Here is a 22,652-nt window from a genome sequence, read left to right as displayed (position 1 = left end):
TTCTAATTTCTTAGACTCTTTAAATAATGAAAGGACAAAAATTCATTTTAGATTCCTGCTCAGTGCACAGGAAGGCACTATCTCTTTATTTTTTTAAAAATAATTATTTATTTATTTGGCTGCCTCAAGTCTTAGTTGCAGTACACACACAGGGTCTTTGTTGCATCATGTAGAATCTTTCATTGAGGGGCACGAATTTTCTAGCTATGGTGAGTGCGGGCTCCTGAGCACATGGGCTCAGTAACTGCACAGCATGTGGGACTTTAGTTCCCCAATCAGGGATCGAACCTGTGGCCCTTGCATAGCAAGGTGAACTGTTAACCACGAGGCCACCAGGGAAGTCCCAATATTTCCTTTTATTTATTTATTTTTTTTAACTAATTCATTTATTTTAATTTGGAGGCTAATTACATTACAATATTGTGGTGGTTTTTGCCATACACTGACATGAATCAGCCACAGGTGTCCCCCGTCCCATACCCCCCTCCCACCTCCCTCCCCATCCCATCCCTCTGGGTTGTCCCAGTGCACCAGCTTTGGTTGCCCTGTTTCATGCATAGAACTTGGACTGATCAATGTATACTACCATTTCACATATGGTAGTATACATGTTTCAATGCTATTCTCTCAAATCATCCTACCCGCACCTTCTCCCACAGAGTCCAAAAGTCTGTTCTTTATATCTATGTCTCTTTTGCTGTCCCGCATATAGGGTTATTGTTACCATCTTTCTAAAGTCCACATATATGCATTAATATACTGTATTGATGTTTTTCTTTCTGACTTACTTCATTCTGTATAATAGGCTCCGGTTTCATCCACCTCATTAGAACTGATTCAAATGTATTCCTTTTGACAGCTGAGTAATATTCCACCGTGTATTTGTACAACTTTCTTATCCATTCATCTGCTGATGGAAATCTAGGTTGCTTCCATGTCCTGGCTATTGTACACAGTGCTGTGACCAATATTTCCTTTTAAAATGCAAGTCAAATAAAGACAGAAAAAGAGGGCAGGTGGAAGAAACTCTTTCTTACTTATGGAGGATTAAAAAACTCAGATTTCCTAGTCTTTTTAATAGAACAAAATCAACAGGCCAGTCAATGGCCATAAATCATCTTCCCTTTAGCTGGAAACCTAGGGTTAATTTCTTCCACTGTGTACCAGTACACATTAATTTCACGCAAGCACACACTCACACAGTTTCATTGTCAGGTCCTCAGCAGCATAAGACGTGTTGAAGAAAATATGGAAGTGTCTGTAGGTGGGAAGGCACTCCCTGCTGTAGTTACAGCACAACAGATGTGGTCCTTGACCACAAAGGTGCTGCCCATCTGTCCGAAACAAGGTGGAGGGGCACAGGCAGCAGACCTCCCAAAAACCCCTGTGACAAGCCTTCCGAGTGGTGCCCATCCAGGACTTTAGAGGCACTGGGCTAGCAGAAGTTACATTTTCAGCCGTGGCCAAAGTTTTGAGGTCACTCACGGTAGAGATGAGAGATCAAATTGCCAACATTCATTGGATCACAGAGAAAACAAGGGAATTCCAGAAAAACATCTACTTCTGCTTCATTGACTCCACTAAAGCCTTTGAGTGTGTGGATCACAACAAACTGGAAAATTCTTAAAGAGGTGGGAATACCAGACCACCTTACCTGACTCCTGAGAAACACATACGTGGGTCAAAAAGCAACAGTTAGAACTGAACATGGAACAATGGACTGGTTCAAATGGGAAAGGAGTATGATGAGACTGTATATTATTTCTTTCCTGCTTATTTAACTTAGAAAGAGGAACTAAACAGCCTCTTGATAGGGGTGAAAGAGGAAAGTAAAAAAAGCTGGCTTGAAACTCAACATTAAGAAAAAAAGATTATGGCATCCAGTCCCATCATTTCATGGCAAATAGAAGGGAGAAAAGTGGAAGCAGTGACAGATTTTACTTTCTTGGGCTCCAAAATCACTGCAGATGGTGACTGCAGCCAACAAATTAGAAGACACTTGCTTCTTGGAAGAAAAGCTATGACAAACCTAGACAGCATATTCAAAAGCAGAGACATCACTTTACTGACAAAGATCCATATAATCAAAGCTATGGTTTTTCCAGTAGTCATGTATGGATGTAAGAGTTGGACCACAAAGAAGGCTGAGCTGAAGAATTGATGCTTTCGAACTGTGGGGCTGTTGAGAGGCCCTTGGACCACAAGATCAAACCAATCAATCCTAAAGGAAACCAACCCTGAACATTCATTGGAAGGACTGATACTGAAGCTCCGATACTTTGGCCACCTGATGCAAAGGCCCAACTCATTAGAAAAGACCCTGATGCTGGGAAAGACTGATGGTAGGAGAAGGGGTGATAGAGGGTGAGATGGTTGGATGGCATCATCAACTCAACAGACATGAATTTGAGCAAACTCCGGCAGATAGTGAAGGACAGGAAAGCATGGCACGCCGCAGTCGATGGAACCGCAAAGAGCAAGACATGACTGAGCAAATGAACAACAACACACGGTAGAGATGATTAAAGATCGTCTCCCACACCTCTCCCAGGTGATGGGAGACGTCTCCATGCCAACAGCACTTATTTCACCTCTCTCTGTTAACTATAAAAATTTTCTACAGTTTTATTTTACCACATAACTCTTATAAATGACTATGCATTGCAGCTCTTTTTATGTGTAGTATCCATGAAGAGAACTTTGGATGGTGAGTAAAGTAATGGGCCCAGGTCCAGATTCCATGGCCAGGGCATTAAAATGTATCACTGAACTTCATTTTTCATGCTCGCAAATTAGAAATATCCTATTTTCCCTGCACCCAGTGAAGAGCTGAATGCACCAAAATTCTACACATATAGAAAAGGGGTTTCTTGGCCATTTTTTATGTGAGACTCCTTCTATCAACTGGGAAAAGATGGGCTTGATAAATTGTCACTAGAGTTCTTTTTTTTTTTTTTCATGTTCTAGTAACATTTAATTCAAAAAAGCAGGCATCTGAGCCATGGGCCATAGTTTGGTAGCACCTGGTCTGTAATACCCAAAAGGCTTCCTGTATATGCCTTTTTTTAAGTGCACAGTTCAGCAGTGTTCAGTATATGCTCACTGTTATGAAACAGATCTCCAGAACTTTCTCATCTTGCAAAAGGGAAACCATCTATCTATTCAACAACAATCTATTTCTCTCCACAGCTCCTGGTAATCACCATTCTACTTTCTGTCTCTGCAAGTATGACTAATTAAGATCCCTCATATAAGTAGAATTGTACAGTATTTGCTCTTCTGTGTCACTAGAATTCTTAGCAACAATACTGTAAAGATTAGAACAATCTTTTGCCCAAAGATCATTTTTATAAATTACAACAAGGGGAGAGAAGAAAAGCATGAGATGTTCTGCACATGTTTCACAAGTTGTTCTATATCAGGATCACTGTAATAGGTCTGTAAGAAAGAGGGGTGCTTGCAAGGTGCAAGATGGGCTGACTCATAAGTACATCATGAAATCAATTCAGTGGGTGACAAATTGAAAAAGAAGAAAAGAACAGAGCAATAGAATTGACTATGTGAAATACATCATAACAAAATGCACATTACAACTGTTGTTTTGTGTAACTGGATGGTGAAATAAAATACTCTTTTTCCTATAGATCAAGGTTGAAAAATTTGAAATCCTTTGTAATAGAGAGTATAAGAACCATGTGTCTTAGTCCAAAATGAGACAGGAAATTTGGAGTTGGATGTCATCACTGTCAATCAGGGCTGTAAATCACTAAGATTTTGCGAATGTTTGTTAATGCAGCATAACAGCCTGCTTTGATATAGACACGATAGGAAAAAAGAACACGAGCTTGGTATTTGTCTACAAAAAGATTTTGTGCTGGTGGGCATTTCAGGTGGGGACACCTGAGTCTTGCTGCTCAAAATGTAGCAACAGACCAGCAGCAGCAGCATCACCGAGAGCTTATTAGAACTATAGACTCCTGGGCTCTATTCTAGACCTGTGACCCAGACTCTGCACTTTAACAAATCATTGAATCCAGACTGACTCGGATGAAGATTAGAGTTTGAGAAGCAGCAATCTAGCAGTTTTTGATAACAAAGAAGTACAAAGTATGAACTAAAAATTAGTAGTAAATACTTCCTTAATTACAAATTAGTTGTGAGACTAGTAAAAATGAATAGAATACAGGCGACATAGATAAACTGACCCTTTAAATAGGTGATGTCGAATGTCACTGTATAAATTTGGTCATAATAAGACTGTAAAGGCCGAAGAAATGTTTTGTACTATAATGTGGATTAGAGACAGAACTTTCAGGCCTTTGCATCTCATTTTCGGGATGTGTCTCACAGTAACTGGTTCTGTTGCTTGCCTGTTTTCTATCTTACACTGCCCATTCCCCGGGCACCCTTGGTTCTCAGGATACACTCTTACCTCTTGGGGTTGCTGGTACTGAGAGGCCATCAGAAGGAAAGCTCTCTGGGCCTGGAAAGCACTATGCACCATTTCTGCCTGGGAACAAAAACAAAACGGGAACAGTTTAATTGTGTGAGTACCTGCACAGAGACTTACCATATGATCCAGCAGTCCCATCTCTAGGTATATATCCAAGAAAAATGAAAATGCCTGTCCACACAAAAAACTTGTAAATAGATGCTCACAGCATCATTATTCATAATAGCCAGAGAGCAGAAAGAACCAGAGTGTCCATCAACTGATGAATGGATAAACAAAATGTGATATATCCATAACAATGGAATATTACTCTGCAATAGAAAGAAATGAAGTGCTGATCCATGCTACAACATGGGGGGAACCTTGAAAACATTATGCTGAGTGAATGAAGCCAGTCACAAAAGACCACATTTGTATGATTCCATTTATATGAAATGTCCAGAATAAGCACATCTACAGAGAGAAAGTAGATTAGTGGTTGCCAGGGGCTGGCGGGAGGGAGGAATGGGCAGTGACTGCTAATGAGCATGGAGCTTCTTTCGGGGGCAATGCAAATGTTGCAGAATTAGACAGTGGTGATGGTTTCACAACGTGGTGAATATACTGAGGATCACCAAATCATATACTTTAATAGAGTGAATGTTATGATATGTGAAGTATATCTCAATGAAGCTATTAAAAAAATATTGAGCCCCAAAGTGTAACTATTTTACAAAGGGTGTTTCTACTATCCTCTTTCACACCCCAATTTGTTCTACACTTGATAATGGAAAGAAAATTGTCCCTTAAGCTATCCCCATAAAGATACGGTCACCTGGGACTTTCCTGATGGCCCAGTGGCTAAGACTCTGTGCTCCCAATGCAGAAGATTCAGGTTTGATCCCTGCTTGGGGAACTAGATCCCACATCTAGTTCCCACGCTGCAACTAAAGATTTGCATGTTGCAACTAAGACCTGGTACAGCCAAATAAATAAACAAAAATAAATATTTAAGATATGCTCACCGAGCAATAGTAGTTGCTACAACTGTTCAGTTAGATGGCTCTGGAGGAGACTTCAGGTCTACCTGTACTCAACACCCTAAAAGGAGTTGAGCAGGTGGGAATGTCTTCAAATACGTGGTACCATATTCTCTTATCCTTACCATCTACTCAGTCTTAACTAGTTGATTAATTCTTTAATTTTTTTAAATTCAAAAAGTTACAGAAGAGTATCAGGAAGAAAATAATTCCAAATGTTTATATCACACACAATTAGTTTTTAAGAAAAGTCATACAGTTGTTTTCATAAGACAAAGCACAATGATTCAGAATATTTGTTTAAATCCCATAAGTTACAAAGATTAAAAAATTTTAAAAAATACCTCGTAACCTAGAAATAATCATTATTAATACAAGATGAACATCACAGCATCCATCTTTAAAAATCCATATGCAGACAGACATTGGTAAAATGGGACCATACCCTAAGTACTATTTTTTAAAATGAAAGTATAAATTTTCATTATAATTGAATACTAAAGATGAAAGAGAAAGAACTGATAAGCTTCAAATAAAAGTTTCTGCACTATAATTATTATGCATCATTCTAAATCATCTAAATGATCATTCTGGACTTCCCTGGTGGCTCAGTGATAAAGAACCCTCCTGTCAATGTGGGAGATGCAGGTGTGATCGCTGGGTTGGAAAGATCCCCTGGAGAAGGAAATGGCAACCTACTCCAGTATTCTTGCCTGGAGAATTCCATGGACAGAGGAGCCTGGAGGTTACAGTCCACGGGGTTGCAAAGAGTTGGACACAACTTGGCAACTGAGCATGCACACAAATGATCATTCTAAGATAAAAATACAAAATATTAAGAGACTGGAATACTTATGTACTTATATTTTAAATGACATAATGTAATTTTAGATGATACTAATTGACTCCTTGTTGGGAAAGACAAGAGCACAGGTCTTTCCCACTTCTTTCTACCTCTGGTCTCCATTTTTCACTTTGTTTTAGTTATTATTCTTACTGTAATGCTAACCCCATAGCTCCTGAGAATTACTTCTACATTTAGACATACCTAGTGGTTCTCACCAGTTGTTTTACCATGGCTTCTCCATTTCTGAGTTTTGATTTTTTTTTTTTCTGGCTAGACTCCCATTATCAAGTATGTTCCTCAAAAAGGTCTCAAAGTTGCTTAAGTTCTTCAGTCTGAAGCATGTCTCCCTGTTGTCTATACATGTTAACAACATCTTGGCTAGATATAACATCCTTGGGTCTCTCTCTCTCACCACGTGCAGAAAGGACAGCAGTGACTGTGGCAATGCACAAATTGACTGTGGCAATGCACAAATCTAAGCCAGCTTGACTTTTTTCTCCTTTGTAGGAAACTGACTTTTCTATTCTGACACCTGAAGGATTATTTCTTTATCCTTGAAGCTTAACAATTTAAGTTATGTCTGGATTTTGAGCATTCTGTGTTATATTTCTTGGAATAGATTTGGTCCTTTCATTTATGGTACATTTTCTTACATAACTTTATCTTTCAAAATATGTTTTGTTCCACTTGTTAGATTTTCTACTCAGGGGTTCAAACAATTATCTTCATACTGTATAATATTTCAATGATTTCATACCTTTTAGATTCTCTCTGCCTTTCATTTCCTTATCTGTCATCTGTAATTACTGTGATTATATCAATACTTTTCTCTATTGCTGATACACGGATATTCAATAGGGTCTCATATACATTAACATTTCTAATTTATATTTCATTTCTGTATTAATGTTGTTTTTGATTTTGATTCATTAGACTTCAATTTCCGTTTGTATTTCATTCTTACTGTTCTATCACCTTAAGCTATGCTGTGTGCTCACTCAGTCACGTCCAACTCATTACAACTCCACAGAATGTAACCCACCTGACTCCTCTGTCTGTGGAATTTTCCAGGCAAGAAAACTGCAGCAGGTTGCTATTTCCTTCTCCAGGGATCTTTCCGACCTACGGATTGAACCTGTGTCCCTTGCATCTCCTGCACTAGCAGGTGGATTCTTTACCACCGCGCCATCTGGGAAGCCCCTGAAAAATATTTTTAAAATATGCTGCTGCTGCTGCTAAGTCGCTTCAGTCGTGTCCGACTCTGTGCGACCCCATAGACAGCAGCCCACCAGGCTCCTCCGTCCCTGGGATTCTCCAGGCAAGAACACTGGAGTGGGTTGCCATTGCCTTCTCCAATGCATGAAAGTGAAAAGTGAAAGTGAAGTCGCTTAGTCGAGTCCGACTCCTAGCGACCCCATGGACTGCAGCCTACCAGGCTCCTCCGTCCATGGGATTTTCCAGGCAAGAGTACTGGAGCGGGGTGCCATTGCCTTCTCCGAAAAATATGCTAATACTCTTATTCAGTTTTAAGAGTCTAAGTTACACTCTAATTAAGCCACAGTGAGAAATCTGTTTCTGTTCATTGTCTCATTTCCTCTGAGACAATGAACTTTCCTTTGCCTGCTCTGTTCCTCTCTGACACACTATTTCTAGTAACCCTGTGGGTGATTCCTTGAGCATTTTGCCACCTTACTGGAGACTGGTTTATTTCCACTTCAAGCAAAAGTGTTCTTCCTAATCTTCTAGGGCCTGATGGAATAGGAGACAGGAAAAGGGAACGCTTAACTTTTCTCATTTCTCATCCAAGGGTTTTTTTTTCCCTCTTACTGACAAGAAAATGCTTAAAATAAAACCAAGATTTGTAGATCATTTACATTTAGAATGACAAATTCATCATCATAAACATAACAGATTAAATCTTATGAATATTTAAATGAGGGTATATTTTCCTTTTTGGAGTACACCATCTCCTCTTTGTCCTGGCAGCCTGAGTGCTGGGATTATGTTGCTCAAAAATCTCAAATTTTGGATATTCCTTAGGGAAATAGAGGATTTTCAAATTTTACTGTCCTAGAGACCATTATGACCTCCTGAACATGAAGCTCAAGAGTAGCATGAATGCTTATCTATACATCAAAACATTTATTTTCAGTGGTTCAGAAGGACTTTTGTCAGTCTCTAATAACCACATTTCCAAATAGAAGCTTATGAAATAAAACTTTCCATGGCTTAGACATAAATAAAAGAAGTGCACTTCTCCCACAGTGATGATACAGAAGTATGGTCCTCATCTATGGCAAGCCTTGTGGAGTCATCTGAATCATAGTTGCTGTGGGAACAGCAATTTGGGATTGCCTGACTTCTACAGTTAAAACTGCAGCTCAGAGATGGCATTAACAATATTTTTGTAGTTATCCTAAGATGAACACAATCACTGCCCTTTTTTACTTTCCTGAGCAACAACATTTAGCTCTTTGTTAACAGAACAATTTTCTGGCAGGTCTGATTAGGTGAAGATGGCCAATTTCATTAATTAGTCTCTCCCCCCACATGGCCTTTCACTCAGCAACAGCGGTGGAGGTTGGAGGACAGAAAGGCTGAATATTTAGCTATCTGCTTCCACTCTCCCTTGATGTAGACAAATCTTTCTGAGGATTCAGCTGTGTACTTCTTCCGGCTCCCTGGAACTCTGGGCGTGACTAGCAGACTCTAAACTACATTCATTTTTAATCTAATCCATTCACATTTCAAAGAATTTTTATTCCATCTTTGAGGCATTCTGATCTACCTGCTTCTTACTTCTGGAAAGTTCCATGAGTCCCCTCAACCAGACAGCATCAGTAACAATTCCTCTGAACCTGCTGAGTTCTGATAACTTGAAAGGAAGAATTTGGCTCACTCAGGCCGTTCAAAACATTGTGAAAGAAAAAGTCCAACGTAGGGATTTTCAGTAACGACAAATAATTGAGGGTTTTTGCTGAGTTTGTTCATCACACATGTGCCAGGCTCGGAGCGCCTCAGTGACCTTTGTGGGTATACATGCGCATCTATCTGCCTGTGAGCACGTGTGTGCAGAGAGGAAAGGGACAGTGTTGGTGAGAGACAAAGTTGTGTATTTTGCTTGAATTCTATCAATTTTCACTTAGGTGACTAGAATTCTTAGACAGACAGGTTGGGGTACAATCTTGACCTGCGGTCTGAGGGGAAAGAGTAGGAGAATGAATTTCAGTCATCAGTTTAAAGCAAGCCTCGGGATAAACAGACACCAGTTAATATGACTTATTTTCATTTAATCCCCCTGAGAGAGAACTGGCTCCCCGGGGAAGCCCAATTGGTCTCTGGACACCCATTAAAGCTTCGCATTATTTCATTGGGAAATCTATAGGCCACAAAGCACCATGTGGGTGATAAAATGAGCAAGGTGCAACTGGGAGAAAGGGCACAGGTAAGACTTGGAGGAGATGCAAAAAGCATGCAGCTAGGATGCCTGTGCTGAAGATATTTCCAGATCTTATGACTGTATCAGTCCTCTTCTTGGGAACCAGACAGCAAAGGGAAGGGGGTCCTCTTTCTCTGACTGAAGGTCAAGGGAATGGGCATCTGCTCATCAGGTGCAATTTGGGGGCTCTGGGAAGGTCACTATCAACACCACCTTCACATTCCTCCCCAACGAGTCTGCCAAAGTCCCGTATTTTATAATTAGAGGTGCTGTGTTTTTAGATCTGATTCCTTAGGACCCTTTAATCTATCCTAACGGTGAAGTCTCTTGAGTTTCATCCAACAAAAAGGTAAAAGAGAACCTGACAGATGAAAGCAAGGCAGGAAGATGAGCTGACAAAAAGAAGTGATGGGAAGCCAAAGCCGAGTTTCACCCACTTCACGATTTTGCTTCAAACAATATTGAAGATGCTTAATCTTATAGACATGAACACAAGCACCAACTGTACAAAGTCAGGTTATCAAAGCTGTCTGGATTGACATAAAGAACCATGAAGAAGGCTGACACCAGCATTTCTCCACTGGTTTGCATTAAGTTTGCATTACAGTCACCTGGTGAAAGAATGTGAAAGTGAAAGTTGTTCAGTCATGTCTGACTGTTTGCGACCCCATGGACTGTAGCCCCCCAGGCTCCCCTGTCCATGGGATTCTCCAGGCAAGATTACTGGAGTGGTTAGCCTTTCCCTTCTCCAGGGGATCTTCCCAATTCAGGGACTGAACACAGGTCTCCCGCATTGCTGGCAGGTTCTTTACCAGCTGAGTCACACAGTCACCAGGAGGCTCTGTTAAAACAGAGATTGTCACGATTCACCCCAGGGTTTCAGATTCAGTAGATTTGGGTGGGCCCAATAATTCACATTTCTAATGAATTCTCTAACAAATACTGCATGCTGTAATTGCTTAATTAAGTTTCAGGAGAGTTTCTGTTGATTCTTTTCAACTTTTTACATAGATGAAGGTCATGTCATCTGTGATAAAAGACAGTTTTATATCTTCCCAGTCGGGGTGCATTTTAGTTCCTTTTCTCACCTATTTGCATCAGCAAAAATTTCTAGTTTGATGTTGAAAATGATTGGTGAGAGGGGACATCCTTGCCTTGCACCTGATCCCTGATTTTCTTACCATTAAATATGATGTTAGTTCTCAGTTTCTTGTCATTGTAAGAAAACTCCATAAACTAGGACTAGAGGGAAACTTTTAAATTGAGAAAGTTTCCCTCTAGTCCTAGTTTATGGAGTTTTTATCCTGGACAGGTGTTGAAAGTGAAAGTGAAAGTCACTCAGTTGGGTCTGACTCTTTGAGATCCTGTGGACTGCATGCAGCACACCTGGCCTCCCTGTCCATCACCAATTCCCGGAGTTCACTCAAACTCATGTCCATTGAGTCGGTGATGCCATCCAACCATCTCACCCTCTGTCGTCCCCTTCTCCTCCTGCCTTCAATCCTTCCCAGCATCAGGGTTTTTTCAAATGAGTCAGCTCTTTGCATCAGGTGGCCAAAGTATTGGAGTTTCAGCTTCAACATCAGTCCTTCCAATGAACACCCAGGACTGATCTCCTTTACGATGGACTGGTTGGATCTCCTTGCAGTCCAAGGGACTCTCAAGAGTCTTCTCCAACACCACAGTTCAAAAGCATCAATTCTTTGGCGCTCAGCTTTCTTTATAGTCCAACTCTCACATCCATACATGACTACTGGAAAAACCATAGCCTTGACTAGATGGACCTTTGTTGGCAAAGTAATGCCTCTGCTTTTCAATATGCTCTCTAGGTTGGTCATAACTTTTCTTCCAAGGACTAAGCGTCTTTTAATTTCATGGCTGCAGTCACCATCTGCAGTGATTTTGAAGCCCAGAAAAATAAAGTCAGCCACTGTTTCCAGTGTTTCTCCATCTATTTCCCATGAAGTGATGGGACCAGATGCCATGATCTTCGTTTTCTGAATGTTGAGCTTTAAGCCAACTTTTTCACTTTCCTCCTTCACTTTCATCAAGAGGCTCTTTAGTTCTTCTTCACTTTTTGCCATAGGGTTGTGTCATCTGCATATCTGAGGTTATTGATACTTCTCCCGGCAATCTTGATTCCAGCTTGTGCTTCTTCCATCCCAGTGTTTCTCATGATGTACTCTGCATATAAGTTAAATAAGCAGGATTATACAGCTTATTTTATACATTGTCTGTATATATACAGACAATATACAGCATTAAAGTACTCCTTTTCCTATTTGGAACCAGTCTGTTGTTCCATGTCCAGTTCTAACTGTTGCTTCCTGACCTGCATATAGGTTTCTCAAGAGGCAGGACAGGTGGTCTGGTATTCCCATCTCTTTCAGAATTTTCCAGTTTATTGTGATCCACATAGTCAAAGGCTTTGGCATAGTCAATAAAGCAGAAATAGATGTTCTTCTGGAACTCTCTTGCTTTTTTCATGATCCAGTGGATGTTGGCAATTTGATCTCTGGTTCCTCTGCCTTTTCTAAAACCAGCTTGAACATCTGGAAGTTTACGGTTCACGTATTGTTGAAGCCTGGCTTGGAGAATTTTGAGCACTACTTTGCTAGCGTGTGAGATGAGTGCAATTGTGCAGTAGTTTGAGCATTCTTTGGGATTCCCTTTCTTAGGGACTGGAATGAAAACTGACCTTTTTCCAGTTCTGTGGCCACTGCTGAGTTTTCCAAATTTGCTGGCTTATTGAGTGCAGCACTTTCACAGCATCATCTTTTAGGATTTGAAATAGCTCAACTAGAATTCCACACAGAAGAACTATACAAAAAAGATCTTCACGACCCAGATAATCAGGATGGTGTGATCACTCACCTAGAGCCAGACATCCTGGAATGTGAAGTCAAGTGGACCTTACAAAGCATCACTACGAACAACGCTAGTGGAGGTGATGGAATTCCAGTTGAGCTAGTTCAAGTCCTAAAAGATGGTCTATACAGTCTATGGAATTCTCCAGGCCAGAATACTGGAGTGGGTAGCCTTTCCCTTCTCCAGGGGATATTCCCAACCCAGGGATCAAACCCAGGTCTCTCACATTGCAGGTGGATTCTTTACCAGCTGAGCCAGAAGGGAAGCCCAAGAATACTGGAGTGGGTAGTCCATCCCTTCTCCAGCGGATCTTCCCAACAAAGAATTTGTTATTGTTGTTAGTCTCTCAGCCGTGTCTGACTCTATGTGACCCCAGGGACTGTAGCCCACCAGGCTCCTCTGTCCATGGGATTTCCCAGGCAAGATTACTGGAGTGGGTTGCCATTTCCTTCTCCAGGGGATCTTCCTGAGCCAGGGATCAAACCTGAGTATCCTGCATTGCAGGCAGGTTATTTATCGCTGAGCCACCAGGGAATAGGTGTTGGATTTTGTCAAATGCTTTCCCTGCATCTATTGAAATGATCATGTGATTTTTCTTTTTCTGCTGATGTGACAGATTACATGAATTGATTTTTGAATGTTGAACCAACCTTGCATACTTGGGGAAAAAATCCAACTTGATCATGGTACATAATTCTTTTTTATACTTTTTTAGATTTAATTAGTACTTTGCTGAGGATTTTTGCATCTATGTTCACAGAAATATAGGTCTGTAGTTTCCTTATAATGTCTTTGTTTTATTTTGGTAGTAGGGTAATGCTAGGGCCTTACTAAGAACCCAGTGCTCTGGCTTATTTCAAAATGCTTCTTTTTGCCCTCCACCTGCCAAAAGCTCAAGCAGATTTTTCTCTAGGATTTACTGTGGGAACCTAGTTGAGTTGTTAGAGGTAAATCTCAAAATATTGTGGGGGCTGCCTATGAATGGGTTCCCCCAGAGTTCTTAACTCTGAGTTGTCTGCATTGAGCTTCCAATAATTTGCCAATTATAATTCAGGTTTTTCTACCTCAACAAATACTCCAATACTTTAGCCACCTGATATGAAGAGCTGACACCTTGGAAAAGCCCTTGATGCTGGGAAGGATTGTGGACAGGAGGAGAAAAGGGCAGTAGAGGATGAGATGGTTGGACAGCATCATTGACTCAATGAACATGAGTTTGAGAAAATTCCAGGAGATAGTGAAGGGCAGAGGAGCCAGGTGTGCTGCAGTCCATGGGGTCCCAAAGAGTCAGATACAACTTAGCGACTGAACAACAACTGGTTCCCTTGACAGTTTCATTCATGAGTCGCTGCTCCATTAAGTCCAAACTTCACCTGTTTCTTTGGTCTTAGGGACAGCAGTTTTCCCTGTGTCCTCCTTTAAGGACCCAACAAGAGTTGTTTTTTCAGAGTTCAGCTTTTTCCTTGTTATTTGGATGGAGTGGTGACTTCCAGGCTCTTTACATGCAGAACCAGAAACTGAAATGTCCTTCTTCAGACATTTTGGAACTTCCATCCCAGCTTCATCCTTCTGATGACAGAGCATTTTCCCATGACCTGCCTTGTGATGTATGCACATTGGATTATGGAATCGGAGTGGGGCTGGTTATGAACAGCCATGCGAGAGGGGCTTAGGGGCATTATCTGGAGGAAAGGATGGTGGGACTGTGCTGACAGGGGGTCACCAAGAGACTCAGTGATAAACACTCTATTTTTCCTTGGATTGTTTCAGTTTGTTAAAAATAGCAAAGTTCTCTAAAGAAGCTTTTATCCTCAGTGCATGAGACTTTCATTCTTTGTGCTTATCACTGTTATTTTTATCATATTTATCTGGGGATGCTTGAAGGGGACTAAAGCAACACCCAAACTGCCTCTTTATACCATCACTGCCAAGAATAAAACATGCAAGTACACAGTGTCTCTTCACTATGACATCTTTAGTTCCCATGAACTTTGTCCTATTTTGCATGTTTGGGAAACAGCTCTCTCTTCCCTACGTGCCAATAGGAAAGGCACAAAGAAGCAAGCCAGGATTACTATTAACAAAGAAAATTGGAGGCATGCTTGTGCTAAAACTTGTTCTGACGGCAAAATCTGTTTTGTCAGCCATATAGTCCAATGATATAAGAAATGAAAAATCAGATTAACTGCTACTTGTTGTTGACCCTGGAATTGCCACAGTGACACAGAAGGGCCAAGTTTTGCTTAGACTACAACTGTCCCCTTGATTTCGGTCAGCATCTCTGTCTCTCCGTTGGTATGTGTCACTTGTCCTTACACATACGGCCCTCACAGATCAGTGTGGATTCTATCTTAGCAAGGAGGACTTTGAACAATGTCCCAGTGAAGTAAGTATGCCACGACATCAGTGGCAGTTAACTGAGTAGTGGGATTATGAGTGGTTTTTAAAATGTTCTTCTTCATACATTTATTGTCAACATTTCTACCTCAAACATTTAAATTTTACTATCAGAAAATAATTATCAAAAAGATGTGATGAGAACACAATCGAAGTTTATTATTTAATTTCATAATCAGAAAGTTCTGAGTACCTTCTCAGGGGAAACAAGCCGAGAATGACTAATGACTGTAACAGGCGACAAGGTGATATTTGGGTGGAACAGACAACTAACGTTCTGTTTTGAAAGGAATGGGCTGCCAATAACCATAACTGAAAGGTAAGTTCCTCATCTGGTTAGCCTGACAAAATATAAGAAGTATTCTCATTAAGAAAGGGCATGTATTCTTTTTTTTATTTTGGCCGTGCACTTGGGATCTTAGTTCCCTGACCAGGGATTGAACCCACATTCCCAGTGTGGAGTCTTAACCACTGGATGGCCAGGAAAGTCCCAGGAATGTATTCTTTTTTTTGAAGAAATGATTTCCTTCTTTCTAGACCTCAGGAAGCACAATGCTTGGTACCCAGGCATTCTAACCATCGTCCCCCTTAACATGGCTCTCTGGCTCAAGACAACCACAGCTTTTTTTTTTTTTTTTTTTTAATTTCTAGTGTGCACACAATAAAATGGAGTCTAAATTTACAGTCTGACCAGGAGAAGGAAGAAGCAATGTCACACTCCACTTATTTATAAATATGTTGGCAACACTCCATTATATCATAAAGACAAGTTAATTTAAAGACTCTGGCCTGCTCAAATACCTACCAAGTCCCAGTCAATTTCAGGCTCTGCCTTAGCCAAAGCATATATCAAAAGGACAATAATTTTATATTAGGTAATTGTTATAAATTAGTATTTTTACTGCCCTTACAGTTGACTGTTTTTTTTTTTCCCCAATGATTTCACTTTCATTAGCAGAGAAAGAATGCATCCTTATTGAATAGAGCTAAATAGTTTTGCAGCCTAGAAAGGAAAGATGAGTAGGTAGATTGAAAATGTCAATGTGAGACTACTAGGCACATTTTATTAAAAAAAAAAAAAATTCATCCAGGCACTGATAATAAGAGAGGTTCATTCTTCATTAATAGGACTGTTGCCTTGGCAACTTCCAGCTCACATAAGTAGTTTACATCAGCCACAGTGCACAGTTCTGACACTAAGGAACAGCTCCAACATGTCCTTTCTACATTCAGGCCTGAAATCGTCTATTACATAGCTCAGCTGCATTATTGGTTTCCATTAAAGTAACACCCCATCCAGAACATGTCCCATCCAGCCCCAGAGAACCAATTTAAACAAACTTCATCCCATGTCAAATAAATAAAAGGTAGAACTGATAAATGATCTTCTCTGGCAAAAAAATACAGGGGGACATATAGCTTTGTTTTTATCTTCTTGCTAGTATAACAGAGGGCAAAGTTTTTTTAAACAATTAATTCCATGAATAATAATGTGCGTTCAAATCATGCATTGTATCCCTAAAATTTTTATTTTGCTAGTTTGTAATTATCACCCAACAGCCTAAAGCACTTTTAGACACTGAGAGTATGAATCAGTACAATGTGTGTGGTGGGCAGGAAGGGCGGGATGTGGTAGGGGGGACAACAGTAAGTATTAGGGAGCATTTATCACTGACCCAGCTGTACCAATCCTTGGACTTTACCTTGAGAAAATAATTGTACAATTATAGAATAGTATTTGTATAAGGATATGCACTGTAACTTCATTTATAATAAGGAAAAAATGAAAAAAAGTCAAATGTCAGTAATTTTTTAAATGATTATAAATACAACCGATTGGATGGACAAGAGTTTAAGTAAGCTCCGGGAGTTGGTGATGGACAGGGAAGCCTGGCGTGCTGCAGTCCATGGGGTCAGAAAGAGTCGAACACGACGGAGAGACTGAACTGGACTGAAATACCACTAGATGCCCATCCTTTCAGGGAAGAGACCAGGTGAGACAATCGTGGAGCCCAGGTGTACGTCGTTTCAGAGTCACACCCTAGGGCCTTAATCGTCCTACCCTCATCTGGGCTCTGCATCCTTGTCCATATTATTTCCTCCACCTGTGATTTTGATTGTTTACATCAATGATGGTATAACCACGCAATGAAATACTATGCAGTCATTAAAAGTGATAGTATAGACCTCACCTTACTGACATGGAAAGAGGCCCAGAACACATGGTCAAAACAAGCAGGTCACAAACAATAGAATGTGTAGAAAAGTTTGTAAAATCTATAGTATAAAACTAATCATGTAATTTTAAAAACCCAATATAAAACTTTTCTAAACAATTAATTGTAGCAGATGACCTTTTAAAAAACCAACTGTTTGAAATAATTAAAACCAGTGAGTATTTCTTAAGACATCAGAATAGAAAAAAAGAAAACACTATTGTATATTTAAATCTGTTTGCTTTTCTGACAGGCAGATTAAGTTTGTAATCGGAACAAAATTCTTCTCTGAAATTAATTTCATTTTCAAATTTAGTCAATGCATAGTGACAAGTCCCACCACTTCATGGGAAATAGACAGGAACAGTGGAAACGGTGTCAGACTTTATTTTTCTGGGCTCCAAAATCACTGCAGATGGTGACTGCAGCCATGAAATTAAAAGACGCTTACTCCTTGGAAGGAAAGTTATGACCAACCTAGATAGCATATTCAAAAGCAGAGACATTACTTTGCCAACAAAGGTCCATCTAGTCAAGGCTATGGTTTTTCCAGTGGTCATGTATGGATGTGACAGTTGGACTGTGAAGAAGGCTGAGCGCCAAAGAATTGATGCTTTTGAACTGTGGTGTTGGAGAAGACTCTTGAGAGTCCCTTGGACTGCAAGGAGATCCAACCAGCCCATTCTGAAGGAGATCAGCCCTGGGATTTCTTTGGAATGATGCTAAAGCTGAAAGTCCAGTACTTTGGCCACCTCATTCGAAGAGTTGACTCATTGGAAAAGACTCTGATGCTGGGAGGGATAAGGGGCAGGAGGAGAAGGGGACGCCAGAGGATGAGACGGCTGGATGGCACTGACTCGATGGACGTGAGTCTCAGTGAACTCCGGGAGTTGGTGATGGACAGGGAGGCCTGGCGTGCTGCGATTCATGGGGTCGCAAAGAGTCGGACACGACTGAGCGACTGATCTGATCTGATAGTGACAAGACACTTGGCAAATTGGCCCCTCTCAAAATTCTCTAACTTGCTTTTCTAACACTTAAGGAATCAAAAGCATTTTACCAACATGTTTAAACTAAATCCTTTGACTCTCAAAGCCAGAAGTGCTGCATGGTTGCTGAATTTTGGGGTCTATACAAGTAAAGGATACTTGGCTGCTGCAATGAATCAGAAAAACTAGAGGTAGCAAGTACTCCTTATCCTAGAATGCACTGCAACACTAAGCACTGTCCTTTCACTTTGTACTATTTGAGTCGTATGCTTATTTAAGCTTCATGCCTGTGTGTATGCCTTGAGTCTCTGAGTGGGTAATAAGCTCTTGAAGACTAGGCCCCCGGGTGCCTACATGTTGTTTATTCGCTAAGTCGTGTCCAACTCTGCAACCTCATGGACTGTAGCCCACCAGGCTCCTCTGTCCATGGGATTTCCCAGGCAAGAATACCAGATCAGGTTGCCATTTCCTTCTCAATGGAATCTTCCCGACCCAGTGATTAAATCCATGTCTCCTACAATAGCAGGATTCTTAACCACTGAGCCACTTGGGAAGCCCAGTGCCTATACAGAAGGGCCTTTATTACACCAGAAGCTCAATAACTACCAATAAATAATGAATGATTTGAAATTCTTAGAAAACGGTGTGGCACAGCAGAGAATCCGTGAGCTTCAGATCTTCAGAGAGGCCTGAGATGGAATCCAACTCTACCCATTGACACAGGGCTATAAGCAAGTTATCCAGCCTTCCTGATGCCTGGCTTCTTTATCTCGAATTTACCTACCTTAAAGTGTTCTCCTGATGATCAAGTAAAGCTATGCATCGGCAGCTGTATGAAGTGCTTAACATAGTAGGTCCTCAATAAATGCTAGTTCTCTTTCCCCTTCGCCTCTCTTACTAATACAGAAAATTTAAATATGGCAGGGAAATGAAATAGATCTCCGGTGACCATAGAATTCAGCCACAAACCAGATTTTGTTCATCCATCAACCGTACAGGCCTGACAACGACTGAGATCTTACGATGGAGCACTCAATCCATGAAAGTCCTTGCTGAACACTGGTTCCCCAGGGCCCCATGGATTCTGCGGCATCTTGGACTCCTGACCACTCCTGACCAGCACGCAGCCAAGCTGTGTGGAACCAACACTACTTGGTACCCATGTTTTCTCACTTGTCTTTTGCTGCTCAGTGAACTTCTTCCAGGCAATACCTCGATTCCAAGATCTTTTTCTTAAAATACCAAATCTTCCTTTCCTTTTCTTCTGATAACAGTTTACACATGCTTGTTACAAAAGTTCAAAAGACATGGATGTTTAGAATGTAAAGATTTTGGCAAGTCTGGCCCCCAAAAATGACTACTCTCAGCAATTTAATAAGTATCCTTCCAGCCTTTCTTCTCGTAAAAATATATATACATATAAACATTTCATCATTTTTAAAGCAAACTATATAATCATAATGTTTTTAAAATATTTATTTTTATTTATTTATTATGAATTTGGCTGTACCGGGTCTTATTTGCAGCATGTGGGATCTTTAGTTGAGCCATGCAAACTCTTCATTTTGGCAGATGGGATCTAGTTCCCTGACGAGGGATTAGACCCAGGTTCCTGGCATTGGGCGCCTGGAGCCTTAGCCACTGAGCCATCAGGGAAGCCAGCAGACTTCACTTTCCAATAAGGCAAATCTTTTGGTAAGTGTATACATCACCTCTCTACCCTTTCAATTCCTGTTCTGTTATCCCTGGAAAAATTTCTTCTCTCCTTTTTTATTGGTCCCACATGTCAATTCTGAATTTATTCTGATAATCAAAGGAGAGTAATTATATACTCACACAAAGAAAAAGAAAAATACTATGCACGGTAGCAAAAGTAGAAAGGAACCAGGTCCATCGTCAGTGGTAAGTACACAGAATCAGCACAGAAATCTTTATCTGGTGCTAAGTCCTTCTCTAATTAAATGCGCACTCCCCCAGGTATCAGCATTCATAATAAATGAGTGTTTTTCTTTTAATATTATTGTTTTCCTGCTTCATGTAACTAAAACTAAAATCATGGTGGAAGAGTCATTGAGTCATGTTTCTTCCCCAACATTCTGCATTACATGGTGCTACTCAAAAAACCTTTGGTGAAGACTTTCTTTTTAATTTCTCATCTCTCACAGACTTATAGTTTTGTAAAAGAAATATTAATAAAAGAGCCTTACTAGAAAAATGAAATAAAGACACACAAAGCACAAGTCCAAGTTTCTTAAATTATCAGATTTGCTACTGCTAAGTCGCTTCAGTCGTGTCCGATTCTGTGCAACCCCATAGATGGCAGCCCACCAGGCTCCCCCATCCCTGGGATTCTCTAGGCAAGAATACTGAAGTGGGTTGCCATTTCCTTCTCCAATGCATAAAAGTGAAAAGTCAAAGTGAAGTGCTCAGGCGTGTCCGACTCTTAGCAACCCCATGGACTGCAGCCCACCAGGCTCCTCCATCCAAGGGATTTTCCAGGCAAGAGTACTGGAGTGGGGTGCCTAGTAGCCTTTAAAATGACTCTGTTGGATTGTTATAAAAGTTCTCAATGTCTTACTCACAATTTCTGTACTCATTTCGTGGCAGACCATTAGCAGAATCTGTGGAAGGCAGTGGTTTGTGTACCACACACAGAGTAATACTCTTCTGCATCTTTGCATATGAAATGAACCACCCATCCCTTACATTAGGTCTACAGGCAAATGTTTTCCAAGTTTCTAAGAACTAACTTACAGATGAACTTTGGGTTGAGAGTCCTCATCTAAAAGTTTGGGACTGTCTGACCTGGATATATTGAGACAATCTACTGAATTTTTCACTTCCCGGGTGGCTCAGTGGTAAAGAATCTGCCTGCCAAGAAGGAGATGCAGGTTCAATCCCTGGGTCAGGAAGATCTATCCCCTGGAGAAGGAAATGGCAACCCACTCCAGTATTCTTGCCTGGGAAATCCCATGGAAAGAGCAGCCTGGTGGGCTACAGTCCGTGGGGCCACGAAAGGGTTGGACACAACTTAGCTACTAAACAACAACAACTGAATTTTTCACTTTTCATCCAGATATTTAAAATTATATAAATACAACTAAAGACTCTTGAAACCAGGAATAACTAATTATTAGAAATATGATGCCATGAAGTCCTGGACAAAAATTCAATTTCTCAACTGGCCCTTTTGACTCCCAAGTTATTTCTTGCCTGATAGCTATCACTTTAATGATTGGAGGGGAAAGCAACATGGTAAAACCCAATCCAAACAGAAAAATCAAACAAAATCCAGAGTTGTCCTTTTTCTAACTCTGACCTTCAGTTTAAAATACTTACAGTAAGGCTCACAAAAATATACTGTCACAGACAGAGCTCATGGGATTTCTATTGGACTACAAGTCAATATATTGATGGATTTTCCTGTTACTTATGAATTCCCACCTAGCTTTCTTTTTTAAGTTTTTAAAAAATTAATTTATTTATTTTAATTGGAGGCTAATTACTTTACAATATTATGGTGGTTTTTGCCATGCTGCTGCTGCTAAGTCATGTCAGTCATGTCCAACTCTATGCGACCCCAGAGACGGCAGCCCACCAGAATCCCTGGGATTCTCCAGGCAAGAATAATGCATTGGGTTGCCACTTCCTTCTCCAGTACATGAAAGTGAAAAGTGAAAGTGAAGTCGCTCAGTTGTGTCTGACTCTTAGTGACCCCATGGACTATAGCCCACGAGGCTCCTCTGTCCATGGGATTTCCCAGGCAAGAGTACTGGAGTGGGTTGCCATTGCCTTCTCCGGTTTTTGCCATACATTGACATGAATCAGCCATGAGTGTACATGTGTCTCAACATCCTCAACCCCCATCAACTCCCTCTCCACCCCATCCCTCTGGGTTGTCCCAGTGCACCAGCTTTGGGTACCCTGCTTCATGCATCGAATTTACACTGGTCATCTATTTCACATATGGTAATATACATGTTCCAATGCTATTCTCTCATATCGTCCTACCCTCGCCTTCTCCCACATAGTCCAAAAGTCTCTTCTTTACATCTGTGTCTCTTCTGCTGTCTTGCATAGGGTCATTGTTACTGTCTTTCTAAATTCCATAGCTTTCTTAAACTGCCTTAGAGCTCCAGTCTTTCAATGGCTCATTTTCCTCAACTATAAAAGAGGAATGAGAATAAAGAGAATGAAGAGGGTACTAGATACATTGTCAGGGCTATGATAAAACCAGGGATTGTGTGTGCGTGTGTATGTATTCATGATAAAAATCTATAGAATCTATATTTCTCTTGCTAATTCATGACATACAACCTGGCCTTGATTTTCTTTTAACTCCTCATCTATAATACTGCTTGATCCAAATTCTCAGCCATAGTACATCCATGTGTCCACTGATTCAGTAATTTGATTCTTTACAC

At 40.6% G+C, this 22,652-nt stretch overlaps 1 protein-coding gene across 1 annotated transcript in view; it reads right to left on the bottom strand.

Annotated features, from left to right (window-relative positions):
* CAP2 (cyclase associated actin cytoskeleton regulatory protein 2) overlaps nucleotides 1–22,652 on the bottom strand; it is a 140,111-nt gene that overhangs the window by 81,097 nt on the left and 36,362 nt on the right. The window contains exon 4 of the mRNA XM_005898225.3: nucleotides 4,433–4,510. Within this exon, the coding sequence (XP_005898287.1) occupies nucleotides 4,433–4,510 (78 nt within the window). The remainder of the gene's footprint in view (nucleotides 1–4,432; nucleotides 4,511–22,652) is intronic.

The sequence above is a fragment of the Bos mutus genome, chromosome 23 (genome assembly GCF_027580195.1).
Source record: "Bos mutus isolate GX-2022 chromosome 23, NWIPB_WYAK_1.1, whole genome shotgun sequence".
NCBI classification, from domain to species: domain Eukaryota; kingdom Metazoa; phylum Chordata; class Mammalia; order Artiodactyla; family Bovidae; genus Bos; species Bos mutus.
The sequence above is the reverse complement of the archived record's forward strand: the minus strand, read 5'-3'. Positions and strand labels throughout refer to the sequence as shown.